General features: G+C 45.7%; 1 protein-coding gene across 5 annotated transcripts in view; it reads right to left on the reverse strand.

Annotated features, from left to right (window-relative positions):
- PLA1A (phospholipase A1 member A) overlaps window positions 1-22335 on the reverse strand; it is a 35076-nt gene that overhangs the window by 7880 nt on the left and 4861 nt on the right. For 2 of the 5 annotated variants that reach the window (XM_019729669.3, XM_019729670.3), the window contains 10 exons: window positions 18418-18619; window positions 16465-16642; window positions 15850-15958; window positions 14291-14392; window positions 11421-11510; window positions 10996-11163; window positions 9536-9625; window positions 6784-6892; window positions 2693-2857; window positions 1735-2152 (listed from right to left, as the gene is read on the reverse strand). In XM_019729669.3, the coding sequence (XP_019585228.3) occupies window positions 2068-2152; window positions 2693-2857; window positions 6784-6892; window positions 9536-9625; window positions 10996-11163; window positions 11421-11510; window positions 14291-14392; window positions 15850-15958; window positions 16465-16642; window positions 18418-18619 (1298 nt within the window). In that variant the 3' untranslated portion in view covers window positions 1735-2067. The other 3 variants (XM_088794177.1, XM_088794178.1, XM_019729671.3) reach the window with 3 other exon arrangements.

A 22335-nucleotide genomic window follows, 5' to 3' on the forward strand; every position in this document is an offset into this window, starting at 1 on the left:
CCCTGGACAAAGGCCAAAGCTCTCTTTCCCGGTCACCTGGGTGACTGGGCCCAAACGGAGAAATTGCCTTTACGGTGGAGAGTGAATCAGCAAGTCAGCAGTTCTTTTTCAAAGCACATTTATCTAGGTTTTTTAAAAAAAAGTCTTTAACAGATATTTGCACACCCGTATTCACAGAAGCATTGTTTTCTATAGCTAAAAGGTGGAAGCAACCCAAGTGGCCATTGGTGGATGAATCAATAAACAAAATGTAGCTTATGGACATTATTGCCCCTTAAGAAGGAAGGAAATTCCGATACATGCTACAACATGGATGAACCTTGAAAACATTATGCTAAGTGAAATAAGCCAGTCACAAAGGGACAAATATTGTATGAGTGCATGAGGTACCTAGAATAGTAGAATGCACAGAGATAGAAAGTAGAATAGTGGTTATCAGGGGCTGGGTGGAGGGCAAGTGGGGAGTTATCATTTAATGGGTACTGAGTTTCAGTTTGGGATGATGACGAGTTCTAGAGGTGGATGGTGGTGATGGCTGCACAGCAATGTGAGTGTACTTAACCATGTTTCCCCAAAAATAAGACCTAGCTGGACCATCAGCTTTAATGTGTCTTTTAGAGCAAAAATTAACATAAGACCTGGTCTTATATTATATAAGACTGGTATTTTATATTATGTTATGTTATATTATATTAAGACCCAGTCTTATATTATACAAGACCGGGTATTATATTATATTGTATTATATTATATTATATACCTGGTCTTATATTAAAATAAGACCGGGTCTTATATTAATTTTTGCTCCAAAAGACACATTAGAGCTGATGGTCCGGCTAGGTCTTATTTTCGGGGAAACACAGTAATACTACTGAACTGTATACTTATTAGTGATTTAAATGACTTTTAAAAGTTAATTGAAAGAAGACCATTAAGCATAGAAGACTCCAGGGGGTACCTGGCTGTGCAGAAAGTGGTGAAGGTATGGGCCATACCTCTCTGTTCCCCACCCCATCCCATGCCTTGTCCACCCTTCTGTGCCCTGCTTTATGCCCCAGGCCACATCAGTGTACCTCTTGCCTCCCAGTTTCTGGCTGGAATCAGTGGGAAGCAGTAGCAGGACAATGAGGGAGGACAGAAGAGTGAGGCTGGAGACTCTCCCTGGCTCCCTCCCTGCAATATTGCCGCCTGGCTGCTGTGTCCCATGGCTGAGGTTCCCACAGCCCGCTCTGGCTCCAGGTACTGGGGCTCCTTCCTCTTGCCTCCTCAGAGCCAGGGCAGTGGCAGCTCCCTCTGCCACTAGCCCTATGGAATTATACCGCCCTGTGTGGTTTCCCCTCTCTCCACTAAGACCTTGTAACAATCCTTTTATAAATTCCCCTCAAATTCCCCAATTTGAGTGTACCATCTGTCTCTGGTTGGACTGTAGCTAATACAAGGTTATTTACAGAGATCAAAGTTTGGGAAACACTGACCCAAAGAAAATCTACCTATGTTCCCAAGAGATCTGTCTGATACCCCCAAACTGTCTAGATATCCAGAGAGAGAGCAGTGGTAAGGGATGGTGAATGGTGCCATCTTCCACCCCGCCCTCCATCCCCTCTCTTATTCCAAGCACTTCTTTCCAATTTTCATACAGAGAATACAGCATCTACTGTTTTCTCCAATCCCACAGACTGTAAGTCACATTTTTTTTTGCACGTAACAATTCCATTCCAATAAAACAATAAATGATTCAGATATTCCATGGGGTTTTATTTTTTAAAAAGCATTTTCCCTGTATATATTTCTATTGAATCCTAGGTACAGATGCCCAAGGGTGTGGGGGTAATTGCTCTGAAGTATGACTAGGAAAGCTGAAAGGGTATCCATGGAAGGCTCTTCAAATTGGCAATGGAGATAAAGCTCTGTAAAATGAACTGTCTCTCCCCTCTAACGTGTTGAATTATGGGGAAAATAAACAAGCGCTTTGCCTTCCTTCTTAGTAATAATGGCCTAGAATAAGTTGCCCCCCCACTCCCCCCCAACCCCCGAAATCCAGAGAAATGCATCCTGCCCAGGCTTATACTACACACATGTTATTTTCAGGTCACGACAAACAGTCACATCTGCTTGTAAGTTCACTGGCTCAGGCAAGCAGACCATCTTTTTACTGAAAGAAAAGAGCAACAAGAGGGTATGTGCTCAGGGCGGGTTCCTTTTGGTCAGGAGAGAGGCCTAGGAGTTGTATGCTCGTGTATTTCCATGATGTCGGGTGAAAGAAGTCTCCAGTCGTCTGCTATAGGAGCCTACTCCTGTCCCCCAAGGGCCGGGTAAGACTCATACTACAAATGCCTGCTAGAAGCAGGGTAAAGGGGCGTGGCAATGTGACCAGTGGAAGCTAAGGAGGAGGGGAAATGCAATTAGAAATCTTTATTCCAATGAAATCTTATATAGAAACCAAATAAATATATTAAAATGGAGTTCCTTATATTGAAAAAGGGAGGAGGATTTAAAGTCCACCCTCTTTGGCTTCCTAACATCCCCAACCTAAGATGGCCCTGCTGGAGTTTCAGGAAAACCCTGGGTCTTTGTCATCTTTGCATCGAAGAAGCTAATCACCGTGATGAAATGACAGCTCAACAAGCATCACATCTAAGGTCCTGATTGGTCGTCGTGGGTGTGCCTGGGGCGGGATGGGTGCTGGGCTTACTTGTCATGGACAGGCAAAGGAGCAGTGCAGAACTTCCCAGCAATGGTCGTCCGGTCTTTTCTCCAAACCCGATGGGAAGCCTGCAACTTGAGGTTCACTTGGTGTATCTGGCACTGAGGGTCAGGGTGAGCGAGGACTCCTTTCCCCTGCAGTTGCTGCTTAGGTCTGCAAGGAAAAAGGGGAGTCAGTTGCATAGCATTTTTGGTCTTTGCTTCCCCTGGGCTCCGATGGGGCTTTGCTGTTAGCTGGAAGAGTTAGCTCCTGGAAGGTGGGGACCACAGTCCTTTGTATCTTCCCCCACCAGCCCCTTTGCCCACACACCCACAGCTTTGAACATTACTCAGAAGATATCTGTTGACTTTTGAAAGGAAACAAGTGGACACTGCAGCAAAATAGTAGCTCTGGGGTTTTCACGTCTAAGAAAAGGTCCCTCATTCTTAGATACCTAGTTGGAAAAGATCCTCACTTTCAAATCCCCCAGCCTGGAAATGGAGCCCTCTTTTAGGGCATTCAGAGAATTTTGTGTGAGGACTACTCTATTTTAGATTGAGCATGAATGTGTGGATGGGGAAAAAACAAACAACAGGTCTTGAAGCCAGACAGAGCTCGGGGTGGAATCCAGGTTTTGTTTCTTCCTAGCTGTGTGACTTTGAACTCTCACAGCCCTAAGTCTAAACCCCAGCCTTCCCCATGCTAGCTATGAGCTTGAATCACCAGATTTGGTCATGTTGATTAAGCCTGGGGGCCCAGAGTGGAAACAGAATCCAGGTCTCTCTTAACCCATCACCTTGACCTTGCCCCTCCGAATCCCCACTTGTTTGCAAGATGTAGGCGCCGCTTTGGACTCATGCCCTTTGGAGACAAAGATGGAGGAAGGAGTATGAAGTGATCAACCTAGACACTGCGGATTCCTAGACAAAGGCAAGACTCAGTGTAGAAGAAAGAGGCCTGCCAAGGGCGTCGCCAAGCTTGGTACCGACCAGGCCCACCTCACAAGCCTTGAGGGCGTTCTGTGGGGGAGCAGGGAAGGGATTTGCCCCCAGTGCCCTGGTCTGTCTGCCAACCCTTTCCAGTCCTCTCTGGACTCAGAGACAGCAGGGATTGTGCGAAAGAGGGAGAGGGGGCGTGGCTCGGGCAGCATGGTGTCCCTTTCCGTTTTGGCCTCCGCAGTGATGAAATGTCTTCTCTATGTATTTTTTAACCCAGGGTTAATCATATAGTTTTTCCCTTTTGAGGAAGGTCCTGCCATATCACTTTGTTTAAATCTCTTTTGAGGAAGAGCCTGTAAAACTTTGTTTAAAAAGCTGTTCCTTTTATTATACATTTCAGAAGTGTTTTGAAATATTTCAGAGGAAAAAAATAAGAAAATTGCTCACTCTGAGAAGTTGCTTGGATTGGAGGAGCTTGCAAACTAGTAGTATGAGGGATGTTGTGAGTGCCCAGGTAAGTTTTCTAATTAGAAGGAAATCTTGGGGTTTCACGAAGTTGTAGAAAGTAGGGGAAAGACTACACACACAAACCCCCTCTCCCTTCCCCCCCCCCATTTCTGTTCTTCAAGAGATAAAAAACCCCAAGGAATTGAAGATAACCATGTTCTGAGAGCCTTTTTCAAAAGAGAAATACAAATCTCTTGGGAGAGGGAAGAAGGAATCTGAGGCTGTCCATTCACATCACTCAGGGAGCCTTTACAAGTATAGCTGTTCCCATCTAGCAACCCTCAGTTTTTCCTCTAAGCTGAAGCTGAACAACAATGAATGTCAACTACAATTTTATATACACATATAGTTACAAGAAGCAGAGCACAGCATTAGGAATAGAGACAGTGGGAATGTAATGGCTGTGTGCGATGTCAGAGGGGTAGTTGATGGGGGAAGGGGGTTGACACAGTGTGAGGGATATAAATGATAAATGTCTAACTATTACATTGTTTTGTGCACCTGAAACTTATTTTAAAAATGGCAACAACAACAAAAAAAGTATAGCTGTTGAAGCAATGCCCAGAAACTCGTCAGTGATTGGTCTGGGGTGGGGCTTGGTGGCAGTTTTCAAATCTCTCCAGGTGATACTAACAACCATCCAGAGTAGTGTGTCACTGTCATGACCCCTGCCAGTCTTGGCTTATCTACCAATGAGCTGGAGAGGTGATGAAAACACCTTTGTAGGAGTAGTACGACCTTGAAGTGATCTAAGCAAAATGATTTAGCTAGAATCTGCAGGGCTCATGCAGGCATCTGAAGATCTGTGTTGGGGTCCCCTGCGCCTGTGAGCCTCGCTGTGTGGCCTTGGTGCGGGACCCCTTGCTGGAGGCAAGGCGTCTGGGAGCCAAGGTTAGTGCTCCTCCCAGCAGGATCTTGTCTTCCCTGACAGCACAGTTAGTGTGTGCAGCCTGAGAAACGTTTCCAAACCCAAATCCGACCGGGTCACCCCTAACTGCTCTCAGGATAAAACCCAAAACCCCTAACCTGCCCTTCAAGGCCCGGCTTGGTCTGGCCCCAACGTGCCCCTCCAGCCTCCTCTCACCAGGCCTCCCTCCCCGGCTGCCTGCTCCCGGTGTCCTATTCTCACTAACCCCTGGCTTGGGTCACTCCTGCGTATCCTTAAATCTCTACTCAAGCATCATTTCCTTGTGCTCGGTCAGGCTCCTTCATCCATGTTGTCAGAGCACCTGCCACTGTTGACCATTGTGCATTTGTCTCTGAGCACACTGGTTATTTTCCTGTTTATGCTCCATGCATTCTCCTGCAAATCACATTTTTCAGGCTTCCCGCCAGCAGTTTCCAGAGAGGTGTGCACCAGAGGCACACATAGGTGGGAGACATTGGGCAGTGATTCCGGAGGGGCTGCATTTCGTCCCCGCCCCCAACTCCTGCCAGGTCTGTTCTGTGCTCTGTCAACACTCCCCCACCCCAACCCCCTTCTGTCCGTCTAGGCCTGGGTTGGGAGTGGCTCCTCCTGTGGTTCATTTCTACATTGTCTCCCCCATCCTCCTTTTGGGTTTTCAGCTCTCCCAAGATATTTGTAATTACTTCCCTGAGTTAAATTCCTTCTATTGGTCTACCTGGCCTGGGCTCCAGTTTCCAGTCTGGACTCTGACTGAGACAATGACTTACCTAATTAGTCTATTTATTAGTAACTAACCAATTGCTTTTTAAAGAAACATGCACTGCTCAGTTCCTCTCCCTTGCCGTGCCAGGCTTGTGATGCTCTAGAGTTGAGGTTCTCTGCCCTCCCACATCGAGTCTGGTCCCAACCAGCTGCTAGACCCAGTGTGACCCAACAAGGCTCAGACCCAGTTCCAGAAACTGGCACCACCCAGCCTCAAGCCTACTGGCCCTCACCTTGCACTCATTTGCTGACTGACACTGCCTGTTCTTCTATCTGGTGACTCACCTAGTACTGCCCCTCTGCCCAGGTGTGGGTGCTTCCCAGGCTCGGGCCAGCCCTCCCTGGGCTGGTGGCTGAGGCTCTCCCACATGCTGGCTTCCCTGATTCCCCCTGCCTGGATTCCTGAGCACTGCTTCCTATCACAGACCCAATTCATGTGTTCTTACCACCTGTTGAGACACCCCATCACTGCTGCCTGCCTGCCTCATCTGCTTTTGTCTGAATACACTATGCTTGGACCCTGAACCTGGGACAGTTCTCCAGCATGTGTGTGTAGGTGCATCTGTGGTAGGGTCTGCCTCACCCCCACCCCCAGCCCAGTGGGCTAGGCTCACCCATCAGTGGTGACACAGTTCCTGTTCTGGTGTGTGCGCGCGTGTGTGTGTGTGTGCTCATGTGTGTGCATGTGTGTACGTGTGCTCACGTGTGTGCATGTGCATGTGTGTGCACATGTGCACGCATGTGTGCATGTGTGCTCGCATGTGTGCATGTGTGTGCATGTCTGCGTGTGTGTATGTGTGTGCATGTGTGCTCGCATGTGTGCATGTGTGTGTGCATGTGTGTGCTTTGTGTGCGTGTGTGTGTGCGTCTGTGTATGTGCGTGTGTGTGCGTGTGTGTGTGTGTGCGTGTGCATGTGTGCGTGTGTATGTGATGAAAAGGCAACTATGTCCTAAGGAGAGGCCACTCATGAGGGACCCCTACTTACATGGTGATCTTGACTGAAGAGGTGACATTGCTGCTAAGGAAGGTGACCACGATCCTGGTGTCCTTGTTTCTCGGCTCCTGCAAGTGAAACTCCACGAGCCTATGATGCACTAGGAAACCAAAGCAGAGCGGGCGACTAGGCCAGAAGTCGGTGAGTGCAGTCCCCAAGAAGCCCCAAAGAGCAGCAGTGTAATTAGGAATCTTGGCTCTCCCTCTTAGTAGCTGTGTGACCTAGAACAGATTACCTGTCATGGCAGATCCTCAACTTCCTCAAGTGTAAACTGGGGGAAATGAAAATTGATCCTCCACAGGTCTCAATGAAAATGAAATGAGTTACTACATAGAAAATCCTTAGGGCCTGTGCCTAGGAAGCATTCAATGCGTGTTAGTTTTTATTGGTATTTGTAATGCTAGCTGTCCCGCTCCTCCTTGTTTGGTGACATTATCTTGGTGGTGTGATTTTGAAAAAACCCAAACGGATCTGTTATACTAAATAATTGACTCACAAAACATAGCAACCACTGCTATCATAGACAGTGTCAGGGAACCCACTAGTGTGCCGGACAGGACTGGTCCCCTGCCTGTGGCAGCTGGGTACCTTATAGCCTCTCCACCCTCCTGGGCAGCAGCGTGGACACTGGGGCTGTCAGAGCCGCTGTCATCAACGTGGACTGGGTGAGCAGCCTAGCTCACAGTGATACCCCTGGGAACTGCTGTCCCTCTGGCAAGAGAGGTTAAGGAGCACAGCCTCCCTACACCCCATCTTTTCCTTATGAAGGAAACATACCCCTTCCGTCTCTCTTTCTCAGTGGTTTACTATGGGATATAGATTGTTATGGTGATGGGCAAGGCTGAACCGAATGGGTAACTACAGTGTGGAAAAAAGGCTAACTTACATAAGCTTTAGGAATTTCATTCTCTGGGCTGACTTTGATATATTATATCGTTTCTTCATTGATCAAGAAAGTTTCCTAAGGTTCTGTTTCCTTCTCTACATTATCTGGAAGCCCCAGGAGGGCCACGTCTGCCAACACTGGGTTGGTGGGAACTGGGAGTGAAATCCAATTTGTGCAGCAGTATGACATGGGAAGCAGCACACAGAGCCCTGGACGTTTGAACACGAGACCTGGATCCAAGGCCCAACCCTGCTGCTGACCTGCTGTGTTGCCTTGCCTAAATCACTGAAACTCTCTGTGCCTCAGTTCCTTCATTTGTAAACAATAACCCTGACATTACCTCATAGAACATGGCAAGGATTAAATGAGGTACTAGAGAGAAAAACGATTTGTGTGAAACATTGTTCTACAAGGGAAAAGTAATATTGTTAGAAAAATTATTATTTGGAGAAGTTTCTCCGCCATGCTGGTGAATGCCTGGCAGAGGTCAACGGCAGCCATTGTCTTGTAAGCACAGCTGAGGCCCCACCCAGAGCCATGATGGCCTGGGAGTCGGTGAGAGCAGAGAGCTGCCAGCTGCTGGCACCACCTGAACTACCAGGGGAAGGTCATACCGCCGGGGCAACTTGGATGTTCAGAACAGAAAGCTCAAAGCATACAAGTAGACACGTATTCGCACTGGCTTGTTTCTTTCTGTGCCCCTCCGAGGTTTTTGAACAGAAAGGACCATGCTTCTGGGGGCAAGGGAGGGGGGTCTCCCAACAAACACAAAACAGTTGGAAAAATTGTGGCTGCATGAATCTATCTCGGCAGAGACCTTAAAATGCCTGTAACTTTCAAGTGCTCCCCAGGCTCCCTGCAGCACGTGTTTCTAGCTGTGCAAACAGGAAGGAGCCAGTTCAGGTTGCCGCGAAGAATCAAATCCAGGTCTGTGTGACCACAGAGTCTGAGCTTTGGGCTCCTTATCACACTGCACCAGGCCTTCTAGTATCAGGAAGGTATGGCCACAAAGATCCCTTCACCAACCAGACACATGCGGATCAGAAAATCAGTGAGAATTAGCGTGGTCGTATCATTTATCATCCTAACCAGCATGCTTTTGTCCTGTACACACAATAACAGACAGGATCCCAGGATAACAAGCATAATCCAAGAAGTAGAGTCACTCTAGTTAAGGAACAAATATTAGGTTGGTGTAAAAGTAATTGCGGTTTTTGCAATTATTTTTAACCTTTTAAACTGCAATTACTTTTGTACCAACCTAATAGCATAGGAAAGATGATGGTTCAGCCAGTACTGCACTTCACAGATTCTAAGACACATTTTTCTCTCACTTTTAACATCTTTCACAATCACTGGCACCTTAGCTTCAATGAAATGCAGTGGTTAGAAGCAACAGTGAACAGATGGAATATATATGTGAAGGCAGAGAGTATTCCTCAGGGACCCTCACCTACGAGGGCTGCCAGGGTGGGAGACACATAGGATGGGCAGCAAGGAGGGGAGAAAAAAGTATGCAGGAAGGAGGAAGCCGGAGGTACTCCCAAATAGCACTCTAGAGAACCCACACTGGAAGGCAGATTTCCACGGTGGGTGGGGAGGAACGAGGATCAGTATATAGACAGGAAGATGCTCCCGTGTCCTCACCCATAGTAGAGTCATGGACTGAACTAGCTTTGAAGGTTCTGGTTCTATCTGAGACCAGTAGCAGCTCTGCCCCACCCATCCCATGACATCTATGCCCCAGTCCTTCACCTCCCACCTTGGCTACCACGCTGGGCTGCACACAGCCTGGGCTGGAACCTGGACTCTGCTGGACTCAGCAGAGATGAGCCATTCACTTTTCCCCAGACTCACCACAGTATGGAGTCCTCGAAGTGGTCAGGAGATAAACTCTCACTTCCTTGGGAAGTGGCTCTATCTTGACACCACCTTGTTCCACCCGGCCTAGAAGTCAGAAGGCAAAGACAGTCGAGCTCTGAGGAGGCCGTTTCAGGGTCCCCTGGCACCCAGCCAGGTATTGATTAATTAATGCACCCATTCATTCTACAAACAACTGCACTGTGTGCTCATTATGTGCCATGTCCTATGGTGAGTCCCAGGGTACCTGCAGCTCAGTCCAGGAGGGATAAACACACAAGTAAACAGGAAGTACAGTGTTCAGATCATCTGGCCTAGTCTTAGGAGGTATTACTAAGAAATTTGAAATTATACCTCCAACTTGCAAAACAATCTACATGCCAGTTGTTTTAATGGCATTTGTGTCCTGTGTAGTAGATGCATAGGGAAGTGTTTGACCTGAAGAACAGTGGCTGACAAGTTGGTGAAGGGCATTTTGGGCAGAGAGTACAGTTTGGGCAAAGGCACACCAGGGGAGGAAACATGAAATACGCTTGGGAGTACAAGGAGTTAGCATCGCTGGGGTGTTCAGTGCCAGGGAAAGGGTAGTGAGACGAGGCTGGGCACTGTGTGAAGTGGATGTTATACCAGGCGGTCCCATGTGGGGGAAACCGTGACGTACGCCCAATGAGTAGGAAGTAATGTTGGTTTGCTTTCTTTTGGGAAGCTAGCCCGACCATTTTGTCAAGCTGGTTTCCATTTCATTCATAGAAGGTAATGACAAGCTGCTGCAGCTCTGAGTGGCAGTCTGGGGTGGGAAAGTGGAGGGGAAGGAAACATTTACACGTCCCAGAGGTTTTTCTGGAGCCTTTCATCCTGGAAAACCCCAGGGTGTTCCCAGCAATGATCTGCCCAGGTGAGTGGAGGCCAGATCCTTCATCCTTCCCAGAGCCCTTCTCCCCAGACTGGCTTGGATCATCTACGAATGTGCCTAAGCCGACCGGCAATTGGGCACCTCTCCAGCTGGCACCTGGCCACCGCAGCGTCACACCTCTAAAGCGGGCCATGTGTGCCATTCTTGGGGACTCCCCCACAACACCTTGATTTAGGGTCTATCAGGAGACTGAGGATGGCTGTCCAAGCTAGAAAGGCCTATATCGAGCATCCAGTCTGCAAGGTGGAGCAGGGGCTCGCGACTATCCCAATGTTTCTGAAGCTGGGGAGGCACTTCGTGTGCAAAGAGTGTGTGCAGAGCAAGTATGGCACCAGGCAGCAATACAAAGGGTGAAGGGTGGGACATAGAGGGCCCAATGCCATCTTCCAGGTGAGAAGAGGCTGAACAACTCAGCGGTTAAATTTTCTTTACCCTAGTTAGGTACATTTCTTGACCATACGAGATCAGGAATTGAAGAGGTGACCACTAGCAAGACTTGAACTTTTGGCAAATTGTCTAAGAAAGCCAAAGGGGTAGAATTTACCGATCTGTGGACAGGAAAGCAGAAAAGGATTAAAACAATCCAGACAGTGTCCAGCAAGGAAGGCCTTGTAGCTGGTACAGGGAAAGGCCATCAACGGACAGGAATTCTCCAGGGCGCTGATATAAAGGTACACAGCCCTCATGTGATCACAGATCAGATAACTGTAGCCTGAGAAAAAAGAAACAAACACAACCAAGGTTTCATTTCAAGCCAAATGGAAACTCCCTCATGCTACTTACTGTAAACCCATTGAATTTTATATTCCAGCAGGCTGTAAGTACATGGGACGTCCCCTGAGCCACATTTAAAGAACATTAATGGAAGGAAGACCCTCTGTGGCCCCCACTGGCTGAGTCAACATGAAGGCTGATGGTGAATTCTGGTCTCTGGAGAAGTGAAATTCAAACTCTGTCTGGCTTTCTCACCTGCATGAAGAAAGCTGGGACAGCCAGGTTGGTCCTGGCCTCCGTTGACGTAGTAGTCCACGTGTCCGACAGGAATCCGAATGCCCAAATCTGAAAGGAGGCAGAACCCCGTCACCTTCTTACTCCGGGGGCGTATTGTCCAGGTTCCATAGCACAGTCCACTGGCAGCACAGCCTGAGGTGTGCCCTTGGGAACCTACCCACTCTCTGTGCTGAATGGGTGCCCACCTCACTCCTAAGTGCTGTGAGACTGCAGAACTAGCCTTTGGTTTTCTAAAGGGGGTTTCCCACACTGAAAGGAAGCAAAGAAGAAGAAAGTCATAGAGGACGCCATATTTGCCTAATAAAATCAAGAAAAATATCCCTTAACATAAGTTTCAGTAAATCAATACATGTCATAAGCTTGGTAAATTTCTCTGTGGAACAGTTTCTCTTTTGCTTCAAGTAATAGTTTAGATATATATGTTTGGAGCCACATTTCCACATTCGACTACATATTTTTGTGCTGTCCTGACTGAGCAGAAATGTGACCTGGCTACAAAAAGATGAGTTTGAGAGACTATATATTTCATTTTCTCATTGTGACTATATCTGACCCCACAGACTGGGTCAGATTCAGTTGCCAAAGACGCTGATTTTCTCCTTCATATCATCTATCATTACTGCAAGCAATTTATTGTGTATTATTTGTTTAATGTCCTCTATCCAGGGGTTAAGCAATAACCTGGAAGTTATCCTTGACCAATCACCTGTCAGGTCAGCTCTACTTCCAAAATATATTTTTAATCTTTTTACTTGTGTCTCTACTGCCACCACCCTTGCCTAAGCCACCACCATCTCTCACCCAGACTCTTACTGCAAACACCTCCTAATGTACCTCCAGGATTGCCTTAGTGCCCTCCTGAAGTCCATTCTCTGCATAGCAACAACAGTAATCTTTTAAGGAAATCCAGATCACTACCCTGTTGTCATTGACTGCACAATAAAATTTAAAGTCCTATGAGTTTCTGTTTCTTTATTTCTTTGTCTTGTTCTTTTGTTACTTTCAGTTTTATATCCCCCATATCAGTGAAGTTATATGGTTCTCAACAGACAATAGTTTAGTGGTTACCAGAGGATAAAGGGGGAGGGGGGTGCTGGAAGCAGGTAAACAAGGTCAAATGTATGGTGATGGAAGGAGAACTGACTCTGGGTGGTGAACACACAATGTGATATATAGATGATGTATTACAGAATTGTACATTTGAAACCTATGTAGTTTTACTAACCATTGTCACCCCCAATAAATTTTAATTTAAAAAAAAAATTTAAGCTCCTTGCCAGGGCCAGTCTAGTCCTGCTCCCTCTTCTTCAAATGCACTCAGTGCCTCACTCACTGCACTCTGTCCTGTCCCCACCCATGTCTGGGCTTTCATCTTGACTGTCTTCTCCAGCGAGGCCCCACCACTTCCGGCTGTCTTTTTGGCTGTGCTCACCACCTAGAATGTTTTCTGTCAGCTCTTCTCACGGTTGACTCAGTCACATCTGTAAAGTCTCATTTCAAATATCATGTCTTTGGACAGATTGTCTTCAATAATCCTATGTGCAGTAGACCCCCTACCCTCTATCTCATATCCTTTATATACATAATCACAGTGTATAATTATTTTGTCTGTTTACTTGTATATAAGGTCCACAAAAGCAAGGCCTTTACCTGTCTTTTTTCTGCTATATTGCCAATAGCAGCACAGTATCTGGCACATGTGAGTGCCCAATACATATTTATTAAAGGAATAAATGAATGAACGCTTGCCCAACTAGCCTGTAAGTTCCAAGTGGGCAAGGACCTTATTTGATGCCTTGTTTACTGCGGTATTCTCAGTGCCTACTAGCTCAATAAAGATTAATTGCATAAACAGAATCATTCTTTTTGCCTTTGGCCACATTAAGAAGAGGCTCCAACTTTGAAGGGCACTGAGAGGCCTAATTCAGGTAAATGGGGACCTAATTAGCAACCTATTTAACAAATTTAGGGACGAAGGAGTTAATCTTATTAATTAACATGGTTAATTAACCCAGCACCTAAGCAGAGGCCTATGGGCTTTGGTTTCCTATCTGTGAGATTAAGGTGGGAAAGGGGGTTAAACAATATGACTGCTTGAGTTTCTTCCAGAATCATGAATCTGTGAGTGTCGGATGCTGAAAGAAGGCTTCTGACCAAAGGGAATGAGACATGGACATCTCTCACTTGAACTTCTGATAGGGACAGATGTTATTTCTTCTCACATCCACCACGCTGAGCATGGGCCTGGCACAGACTCATGGGCATTTGATATGCAGTCAAAATGAGGAGGAATGACCACTCCTTTTCCCTGCTGGTCAGAAGAACTTAATTTGATCATAATGGATTTAGAGTTGGGGGGTCTTTCCTGTGCCTGTCACTACTGGAGAGAGGAATTCTCATTCTTCGCTGGACTGAAGGGCTGGGCTCATTCCCCTGGAGGCCTAAGAATCTTCCCCAGGAGTAGAATGCCCCAATTCCCTGGGGCCAGGCACATTCACCCTGAAAAAGCAGTATGACTTTCTCATATGTCAGCCAGCAGCAGTGCCCACCCTGGCATTCCCTAAGCATAAGGTTTAGTGTTGAATCAGAGAATGAGACTTTGGTCCACAAATGAGAAATCTCCTGCCTGCTGCTGGCTAAAAATTGAACCACTCATCTCAATGGTCAGAAAATGACAGAACTGGAGGAGACCAGCAAGATGCCGGGAAATTCCTCATTATGCAACAGAAGCTCAGAGGGAGAGGGAATCTGCAGAGTCACATAGCTATATGCCAGCTCCCTATCCCCTGCCCTGTGTGTATTCCCCCAGGAAGGTCCCCCCAGCTCACTGTCAGTGTCTGTGTGGATGGCTTCCACGAAGAGGGCGTCTCCAGGGTCTAGGCGCTCCTCCAGGCTGGCTCTGGTGTACTCTGGTCCAGCGGGGTCCAGGCCTGCAAGGACAGACTGATGTGAAACCCTGTCTTCTCAGCCACAGGAACCTTCACAGGTCCATTGCACACCTACTCTGGAAGCCCTTCCAGTTCAGAATTCCCCCCAAAGGGCCCAAGGATGGTGAATTAGCTCAAGACCCCCATACCTAGAACTCCCATTTTGTTGTCTGTAACTTCCCAATGACGCAGGTTCGCTGGCTCTAAAATGAGCTTGATAACACCAACCATTTGGTAAGGGTTAATGTGAGTAATACCTGTATTAATCCTCATGTAGTAATAACAATAGCTATAATTTTCTGAGCAGTTACTATGTGCCAGGCCTTATCCTGGGCAGTTTTACACACTCTAGCGCTCACAAGAACACACAGCAGTAAGTATTACTATCCCCATGTCTTTGTTGGATCCCTTCCCTTCCTCCCAAAAAGCTGACCCAGAGACAAGGATTTAAAATGCAAGGGGCTTATTTGGAAGATCACAGGAAGTATGCTGAGGGAGTGGGAAAATGAGTCATAGAATGAAGGAAAATTTTGATGAATGGATTTCATCACTTTGGGCAAGTGGGTCCCTTCCCACTGGAGCCCCTCGGAGAGACTCTGTAGAACACGACTCAGAATTGTCCTATTGGAGGCTATTTGCCACACAAATCTAGCCCATTGCTGACTGAGGGTAGCTCCTGAAAAAAAGCATACTGTGCTTTTGCAAGTATTTAGCACACTGTTCAAAAGTGATTTCCAAGGAGGGCCAAGGAGATATAAGCTATTACAACCCATCTTACCTTTAACCTAAAAATAAAAGGCCTTTCAAAGTGAGAGACAACAAGCATTTATTTGAGATCGAAAAGAATAGCTAACCAGGATTTTCTGGTCAAGACTACAGAGGACGTGAGTAAAGTGCTCGCATCCTCTCACAACCACATCAAAGTTACACCAACCTACAGAACAACCATTATGGAGAATCGCCTGAAGTCCAGCTGAACAGAAGTCCTACAACTGAGGACATCAGTCTGGTAGTTATAATATCTACAAATTTCTCGTTATCTTGGTAGACAGTTCTTGGGGACACAATGTTGCTTTAGGCCCAGTCCAAAGGTTGTTTTGCCCCATTTTAACATTCCAAGGTTTGAAGCATAAGATGTGCAAGGCAGTTCTTCTGGGATGGCAGCTCAGACTCCATTTTAAAGTGACTCCATCTATTATTTTTTTATATTATAGATGTAGAAACTGAGGCATAGAAAGATCTTCATGGCCTCTTACACTGACATTAGAGATCATACATTAATAACACAATACCATTTTATGCAAAAGGACCACAGTAGCTAAATTTTAGTGGTCACAGATGATTCGATCATAACACCAAAGGCTCCACACTCCCCTCTGCTTGCCTCAGCAAAGGCATTCCAGGGTATTCTCTCTCTATCTCTAAGCCTAGGAGGATAGACAGAGAAGAAAGAGTGTTACCTGTAATCCATCCCAACTGGCCTTTGTAGAAATGTCCCACCATGCCCCCAACGTGGGCCCCCAGGCTAACACCAATGATGTGGACCGAGGACTCCGACACACCCAGCGCCTACAAAGGGCATTGACAGTGAATTGCATTTGGGCTTCACAGGGTCACACTTTCCCCTGAGGCTTTAGCAGCAAAGGCCCCTGGGTATGACATACCCACCATACATGCTTGGCAGGGAGGGTAGATTTTTCATCTCGATAATCCCTTGCCTTCTTCCTGGGCTCCCCACCTTGAAAATCCCCTCACTTTCCCTTTTAGTGCCCAGTGTGTGAGTCACGACCACAGCCATTCCTTCTGAGGGAAGACTAAAGCCGACCACTGGCACACCCCCTCTGACATACGGAGCACAAGTGACAGAGGAGGCGCGGGACATTAAGAGCGGTTCCGTGATCTGCCCAAAGTCAGCACTGGAAGTGGCAGAGCTGAGATCTGAACCAAAGGCCGGCGAGCCACTGGGGTGGCTCTGCTTCCGCCTTAACGCTTCCCCTCATGTGTCGCTTTTTTCCTTTTGACCCCTCTCCCCTCCATAAGCAGCCAAAAATCACCCTGGGCTTTTCTGCGCCTACCAGGAGTTTACTGAGGAAACGGGAGATCTCAATTCCCAGCTTAACCACGTTTTCCACGGCTGAGTAGTAGACACCGGAAGCCCCATACACCCAGTCCACGGCAATCACGTTAGCATCTGCTGACCGCAGAAGGGCGCCGATGAATTTCCCAATCCAGGAAGGCTTTGTTCCTAAAGCCCTAGACACCGGGCCAAGAAAGTATAGGAAAATGATCTGCCAAATCCATTGCCATTGCCATGGAAATCTCTGTTAACAGAATCAACTCAAAAAAAAAAAAAAAATTCAAAACTAGGGAAAGGAAATGGATCTATGGGCAGTAAATCACGCAGCACTCTGAGTATAGGGAGGACATAATCCCAAAGTGAGGCCGGCTCCTGCCTGCACACATGGAGCCTTTGTGTAAATTACAACTGGGGTGCCTTTTGTCCAGGTGGGTGCATCCTTATGCCAGGGCTGAGAGCTCAGGCTGACGTCAGCCCCACCAGCCCTCAGGCAGGCACCTCTGTGTGGTGCACAGCTGGACACATGGGCACCAACCCTGCTTCTGCTACTTGTGGGAAAGAAAAGAGAGCTTTGTATGATAGAGTTAAGATTTGCCATCTTAATTCTCATTCTAGAATATAGGCACTTTCCTTGAGCCTGTTTTCATTTATTTGTGCATTTGTTCACTGTTTCATCCATTCAACAACATGGGAAAGGCAGTATGCTAGGTGCTTTGCGAGAAATAAACAAAACTAAGACATAGTCCCTATCCTTTTGGAACTTACAGTATAACAGCACTTTTCTAGAAAAATGAGAATGTTTAAAAAAAATGTTTTAGAAAATTTTCTTCCCTAGCGATTGGGATTAGGAAAGAAGTTTTCTCAATGGCACATAGTGCAGAAACAATGACAGCATGCTTATAGGGACAGAGGAGCACAGAGTGGGCATGCGCCATGAAATGTGGCTGTGGGGGATCTAGGAGCACACAGAGTGATGAGCTCCCAGCTCTCTTAGCTATCACTGGGTTGGAGGTACACACTCAGCCTTGGATAGAGGCTAAATGTAAGACTTGCTAGGGGAGAGACTTTGGCACAAGAGTGGGGAGGGAGCCTAAGGAAAGAGTGGTTGGGTCCCCAGAGTGTAGGGATTTGAGAAACAGAGAACACAGAGATGAGGAAATGGCGATCCTCTGGGCAGTGCCTCTGTGCCCACCTCCATCGAGTGCCCCGACTCTAGTTGTCTACAGTGCTATTTCACCGCATGCTCTCCCTCTTTCCTCCAGGCAACCTTTCTGTTTCTGGCCTTGTCAGTGGGCTTTGGAGAGAAGATACTGGAAGGAAGGATGGGGATTAAATTGAGACTTAGTGACTATTCATCACAACAAAATTTGGACTATAGGGCATCAAAGAAATTGAAGAAGGGAAGTGCCTAGCTCCTGAGAAACATTAGCCTCGGTGTATGATGGAAGTAGCACCCATAAGCAGAAGTTTCTTAGATCATAAAATCAGGGGGAAAAAGGAAAGAAAAGGAAATAAAATCCTAGATAAAAATGCCATGTTATTACTCCTGAGTGATGGTGCAAAGCCTATGACTTCATTGACTGAGATGAATCATACAACCCCATGCTTCAGGAAAGAAAGGATCACTGAGACCATCTCTACAACCTCCCTTGTATTCCAGTATGGGAACCATGTCTCTGTGTGCTGGAGTGATTTTTCCAGATCACATATATTTACTGTTTGAGAGTTTGTGGGTGAGGACTGAGAGGAAGAATAACATATGTGATCAACAAGAATGAACAGCATAACATGTGTTCATGTTGATAGGAGACACCTTCAAAGACAGCAGGAAGTGAGGGATGGGACATGGGACAGTCGGTAGATCCATTTCTCCTCTGACTGCCCCACTAACTTCCAAAGGTTACTTTCTAGTTCTCAGCGGAGGCGATTCTATTGATTGGTTAGCTCCCACCTGAATCCATGGATAATTAGTTTGGTTCCCCGAGTGGCATTGAACCCAGAGCGTTGGATGTCACTACTTTCTTCAACTAGCTTCCCACAGCTAGGATCCAAATGGGTGAAGAGGAGAAACTGGACTTTGAGATTGGTGCCTTGGAGGAGATTGGCATTCTGGAAGTCAGTGCACTTCGGCTGTTGGGTAGGAGATGTATCTCCTGCAGGAAAACAAAACAAAACAAAACAAGAAAGATCCAAGGTGAAGTCATTTTTTCTTAGAAGGAAGAAAGGTGTTCTTGAAAAGAAGAAAGAAACGGGGGCTTACAGGCATTATAAATCAGCCTAGTGCAATAATCAGACTCATTTATTAAAAGCTGCATCATTTCTAAAACAAAAATCTGTGAATATTTTTCATATCTAAAGATAAAATACAGAGATAAATATGAATATTGCTCAACTAGAGAAGTTTAAAGGCCATGGTGAAATGGATATTGTTATGGGCTAAACTGAGTCCTCCCCATAAATGCGTGTGTTGAAGTCCTAACCCCCAGTACTTCAGAACATTGCTGTATTTGAACATAGGGTCTTCACAGAGGTAATTACATTAAAATGAGGCCATTAAAATGGACCTTTATCCAATAGGACCGGTGTATTTATAAGAAGTAGAAATTTGAACACAGGCACAGAAGAAAGATGATGTGAAGACACATGAAGTCGATGGTCATGTATAAGCCAAGGAGAAAGGCCTGGAACAGATCCTTCCCTCACAGCCCTCAGAAGGAATCCACCCGACTGCCACCTTGATCTCAGAGTTCTAGCCTCCAGAACGGTGCGTGGATACGCTTCTGTTGTTTAATCCACCCAGTCTGTGGCAGTTTGTTATGGTAGCTCTAGTAAAAAAACATTCATTTCTAAAAAGAACCCTGGGCAACAAAATGAGCAGTTGCTCTGGGACTAGGCTCACTCTGGTCTGAGTATCCCAGTCCAGCCTCATCACTTCTTGTCCTTATGAGCAATCCAGAGCCACTCCAGGGCCTCCCATGCCCAGTCCATGGCTGCCTAGCCAGATGCCAGAGAAGAAGCTTAACAAGCTCTACCTACTCTACAGCACTCCACAATATATACCTTTAAACAGAATGTTTTACGGTCAAAGTCATTGAAGGGCCTTTTACAATAATGAACCTAAAAAGGCGGCGTGAAACTCCTACTTTCCAGAGAGCTGAAAACCTGGCCCATCTTCAATACCTAGCATCCCACCCCCATGTCCGCATCTTGGTAAACAGGTATGGCACCTGATTCCCAGCACAGCTCACAAGGAGGGACCAATATGAGCAACAGACACACACTAACCCATGATACACGGCCTAGCCATGGTGCTATTAGCTGCTACCTCACATTACTGCCATGGGACAAAGCCACTTACAGAATCAGAGGACAGGTCCAGAATGCAGACTTTGGTCTGCATGAAGAAGACAGCAATTTTAGTTTTCTGGAATGGTAACCTGCCTTCAGAGTTACCTGGAGAGCACACATACAAAAGGCACATGGGTCTGGGGTGCACTGGGATGTGATACCATGAGTGGATTGTGAGAACCCCACCCTTGGAAAGTACTGAGGTACACCAGTGGTGAGCCCCAGACATGGTACCCAAGCCCCTTTGCATGTCCCTTCTGAACAGCTAGGTCATGAAGCCCAGTCTGAGAGTGCAGCCCCTGTGCTCCTCATCCTACAACTTGAGCTCCCACAGTACACAAGAGAGAAAGATGTCTGACTCTCCTACCTCATCTGCCTTCCCCAGCTGCTGGCTTTTTAAAGAAAAGATAAAAGGACTCTGCCCGAGAATGAGACTTGAATCACAGAAATGAATAAATTTGCTATATTGGTCATATAGGGAAGCCTGCATCCATCACACAGAGAGTTAAGGCTCCTTTTAAATGAGCGTTGTATGTCAGAATGCAAGGCCCAACAAATACCAAAGAATCAATATCATCCAGACATTATCTAAATAAAATGTAATCGAATTATTTTAAAATGCATTTGGAGATTTTCAAAACCCCTCTTGGGTTAAACAACAATCACAATGGAGACTAGAGAATACAAAAAACCAAATGACAATAAAACAATTCATATAAAAACTTGAGTAAAGTAGCTAAAACAGCGCTGGGGGGATATGCATAACCTTAAATGCAAGTATTAGGAGAATAAAGAGAAAGATATAAATTAGGTAAATTAGTCTTATAATTCAGAAAGTTTAAAAAGCACAATGCAACAACTCCAAATAAAATATATGGGAAAAACTGCAAAGGAAATAGTTGAAATTAAAGAAAATGAAGAAAATGACATTGTTAGCAACACAATCAGTGTAGTTACTCAGGCCCATCTTCTTGGAGACCTCTCTGACTCTTCCCTGTCTCTCATACCCCATATACAAATGGTGAGTGAATCCTAGTGGCTCTCTCCTCAGAACAAGATATTCAAAATTAAACCATTCTTACTACCTATACCAGTTTTTCCCCTTCTACAAGGGATATGTTCCAAGACCCCCAGTGGATGCCTGAAACCATGGATAGTACCGAACCCTATATATACTGTTTTCTCCTATACATACATTACTATGATAAAGTTTAATTTATAAATTAGGCACAGTAAGAGACTAACAAACCATAACTGACAATAAAATAGGACAATTATGACTATAGGACAATATACTATAATAAAAGTTATGTGAATGTGCTCTCTCTTTCTCTCTCTCTCTCGCTCTCTCTCAAAATATCTTTATTTTATTTTATTTATTTATTTATTTTTAATTTATTGGGGTGACAATTGTTAGTAAAATTCCATAGATTTCAGGTGTACAATTCTGTATTACATCATCTATAAATCCCATTGTGTGTTCACCACCCAGAGTCAGTTCTCCTTCCATCACCATATATTTGTCTCTCTCTCAAAATATCTTAATGTACTTTACTCACCCTTCTTGTGATGATGTGAAATGATACAATGTCTATGTGATGAGATGAAGTGAGGGACTCAGAACAACATGCAATTTAAAACCTATGAATTGTTTATTTATGGAGTTTTCCATTTAATATTTTCTGATCGTAGTTGACCATGAGTTACTGAAACCATGGATAAGGGAAACTACTGTACACTGTTACCGCCTGGTCCACGCCACCATCATCTTTCAAAATTATTGCCATGGTCTATAGTAACTACTTTTCTTGCCATCACTCTTGGCTCCCTTCAGTCTATTTGTGACACAGTAGCCAAAAAGTAAGTCCAATCATATCACACCTCAGTGCAAAGGCCTCCAAGGCATTCCATTTAGAATCAAATCCAAAGTCCTAACAATGGACTAACACCCTAAGTGGAGTAAACCTCTCCCTCCAATAGCCCTTTGCCAGTCTGACTGCTGCCTCCTCTGTGTCCTCTTGGCTCTTCCTCACTCTAGAAAGGCTCCCACCTTAGGTGTTTGCGCTGGCTGTCCCTTCTGCCTGGAGTGTCTCTCCCCAGACATCCACATGGATAATTCTTTCCCCTCTTCCAAGCTGTTGCTCGTCAAATGTCATCTTCTCTCCTCTAATCACTCTATTTAAATTGCAACCTGCCTATAGTCCTCACCCCAGTTCTCTCAGTCTGCCTTACCTTGATCTATTTATTTTTATCTCAGTCATCACACTCTAATCTACTATGAAATTTATTAGTTTCTTGTAAAACTTCTTGTATATTGACTTCCTTACATTAGAATATACTTTCAGAGGGGGCAGAAATTTTTATCCATTTTCTTCACTCTACTGCCTAGAATAGTACCTGCCACACACAATAAAAACCAAAAGCTAGTTCTTAGGAAAGAATAATAAAAACTAGATGTACTTTTGATAAGACAGAGTAAGAAAAAAAGAGGAAAATCACAAGTAAACAATATAGAGTACAA

This window comes from Rhinolophus sinicus, chromosome 17 (assembly GCF_057876585.1).
Source record: "Rhinolophus sinicus isolate RSI-liver-muscle chromosome 17, RSI-T2T, whole genome shotgun sequence".
In the NCBI taxonomy this organism is placed as follows: Eukaryota; Metazoa; Chordata; class Mammalia; order Chiroptera; family Rhinolophidae; genus Rhinolophus; species Rhinolophus sinicus.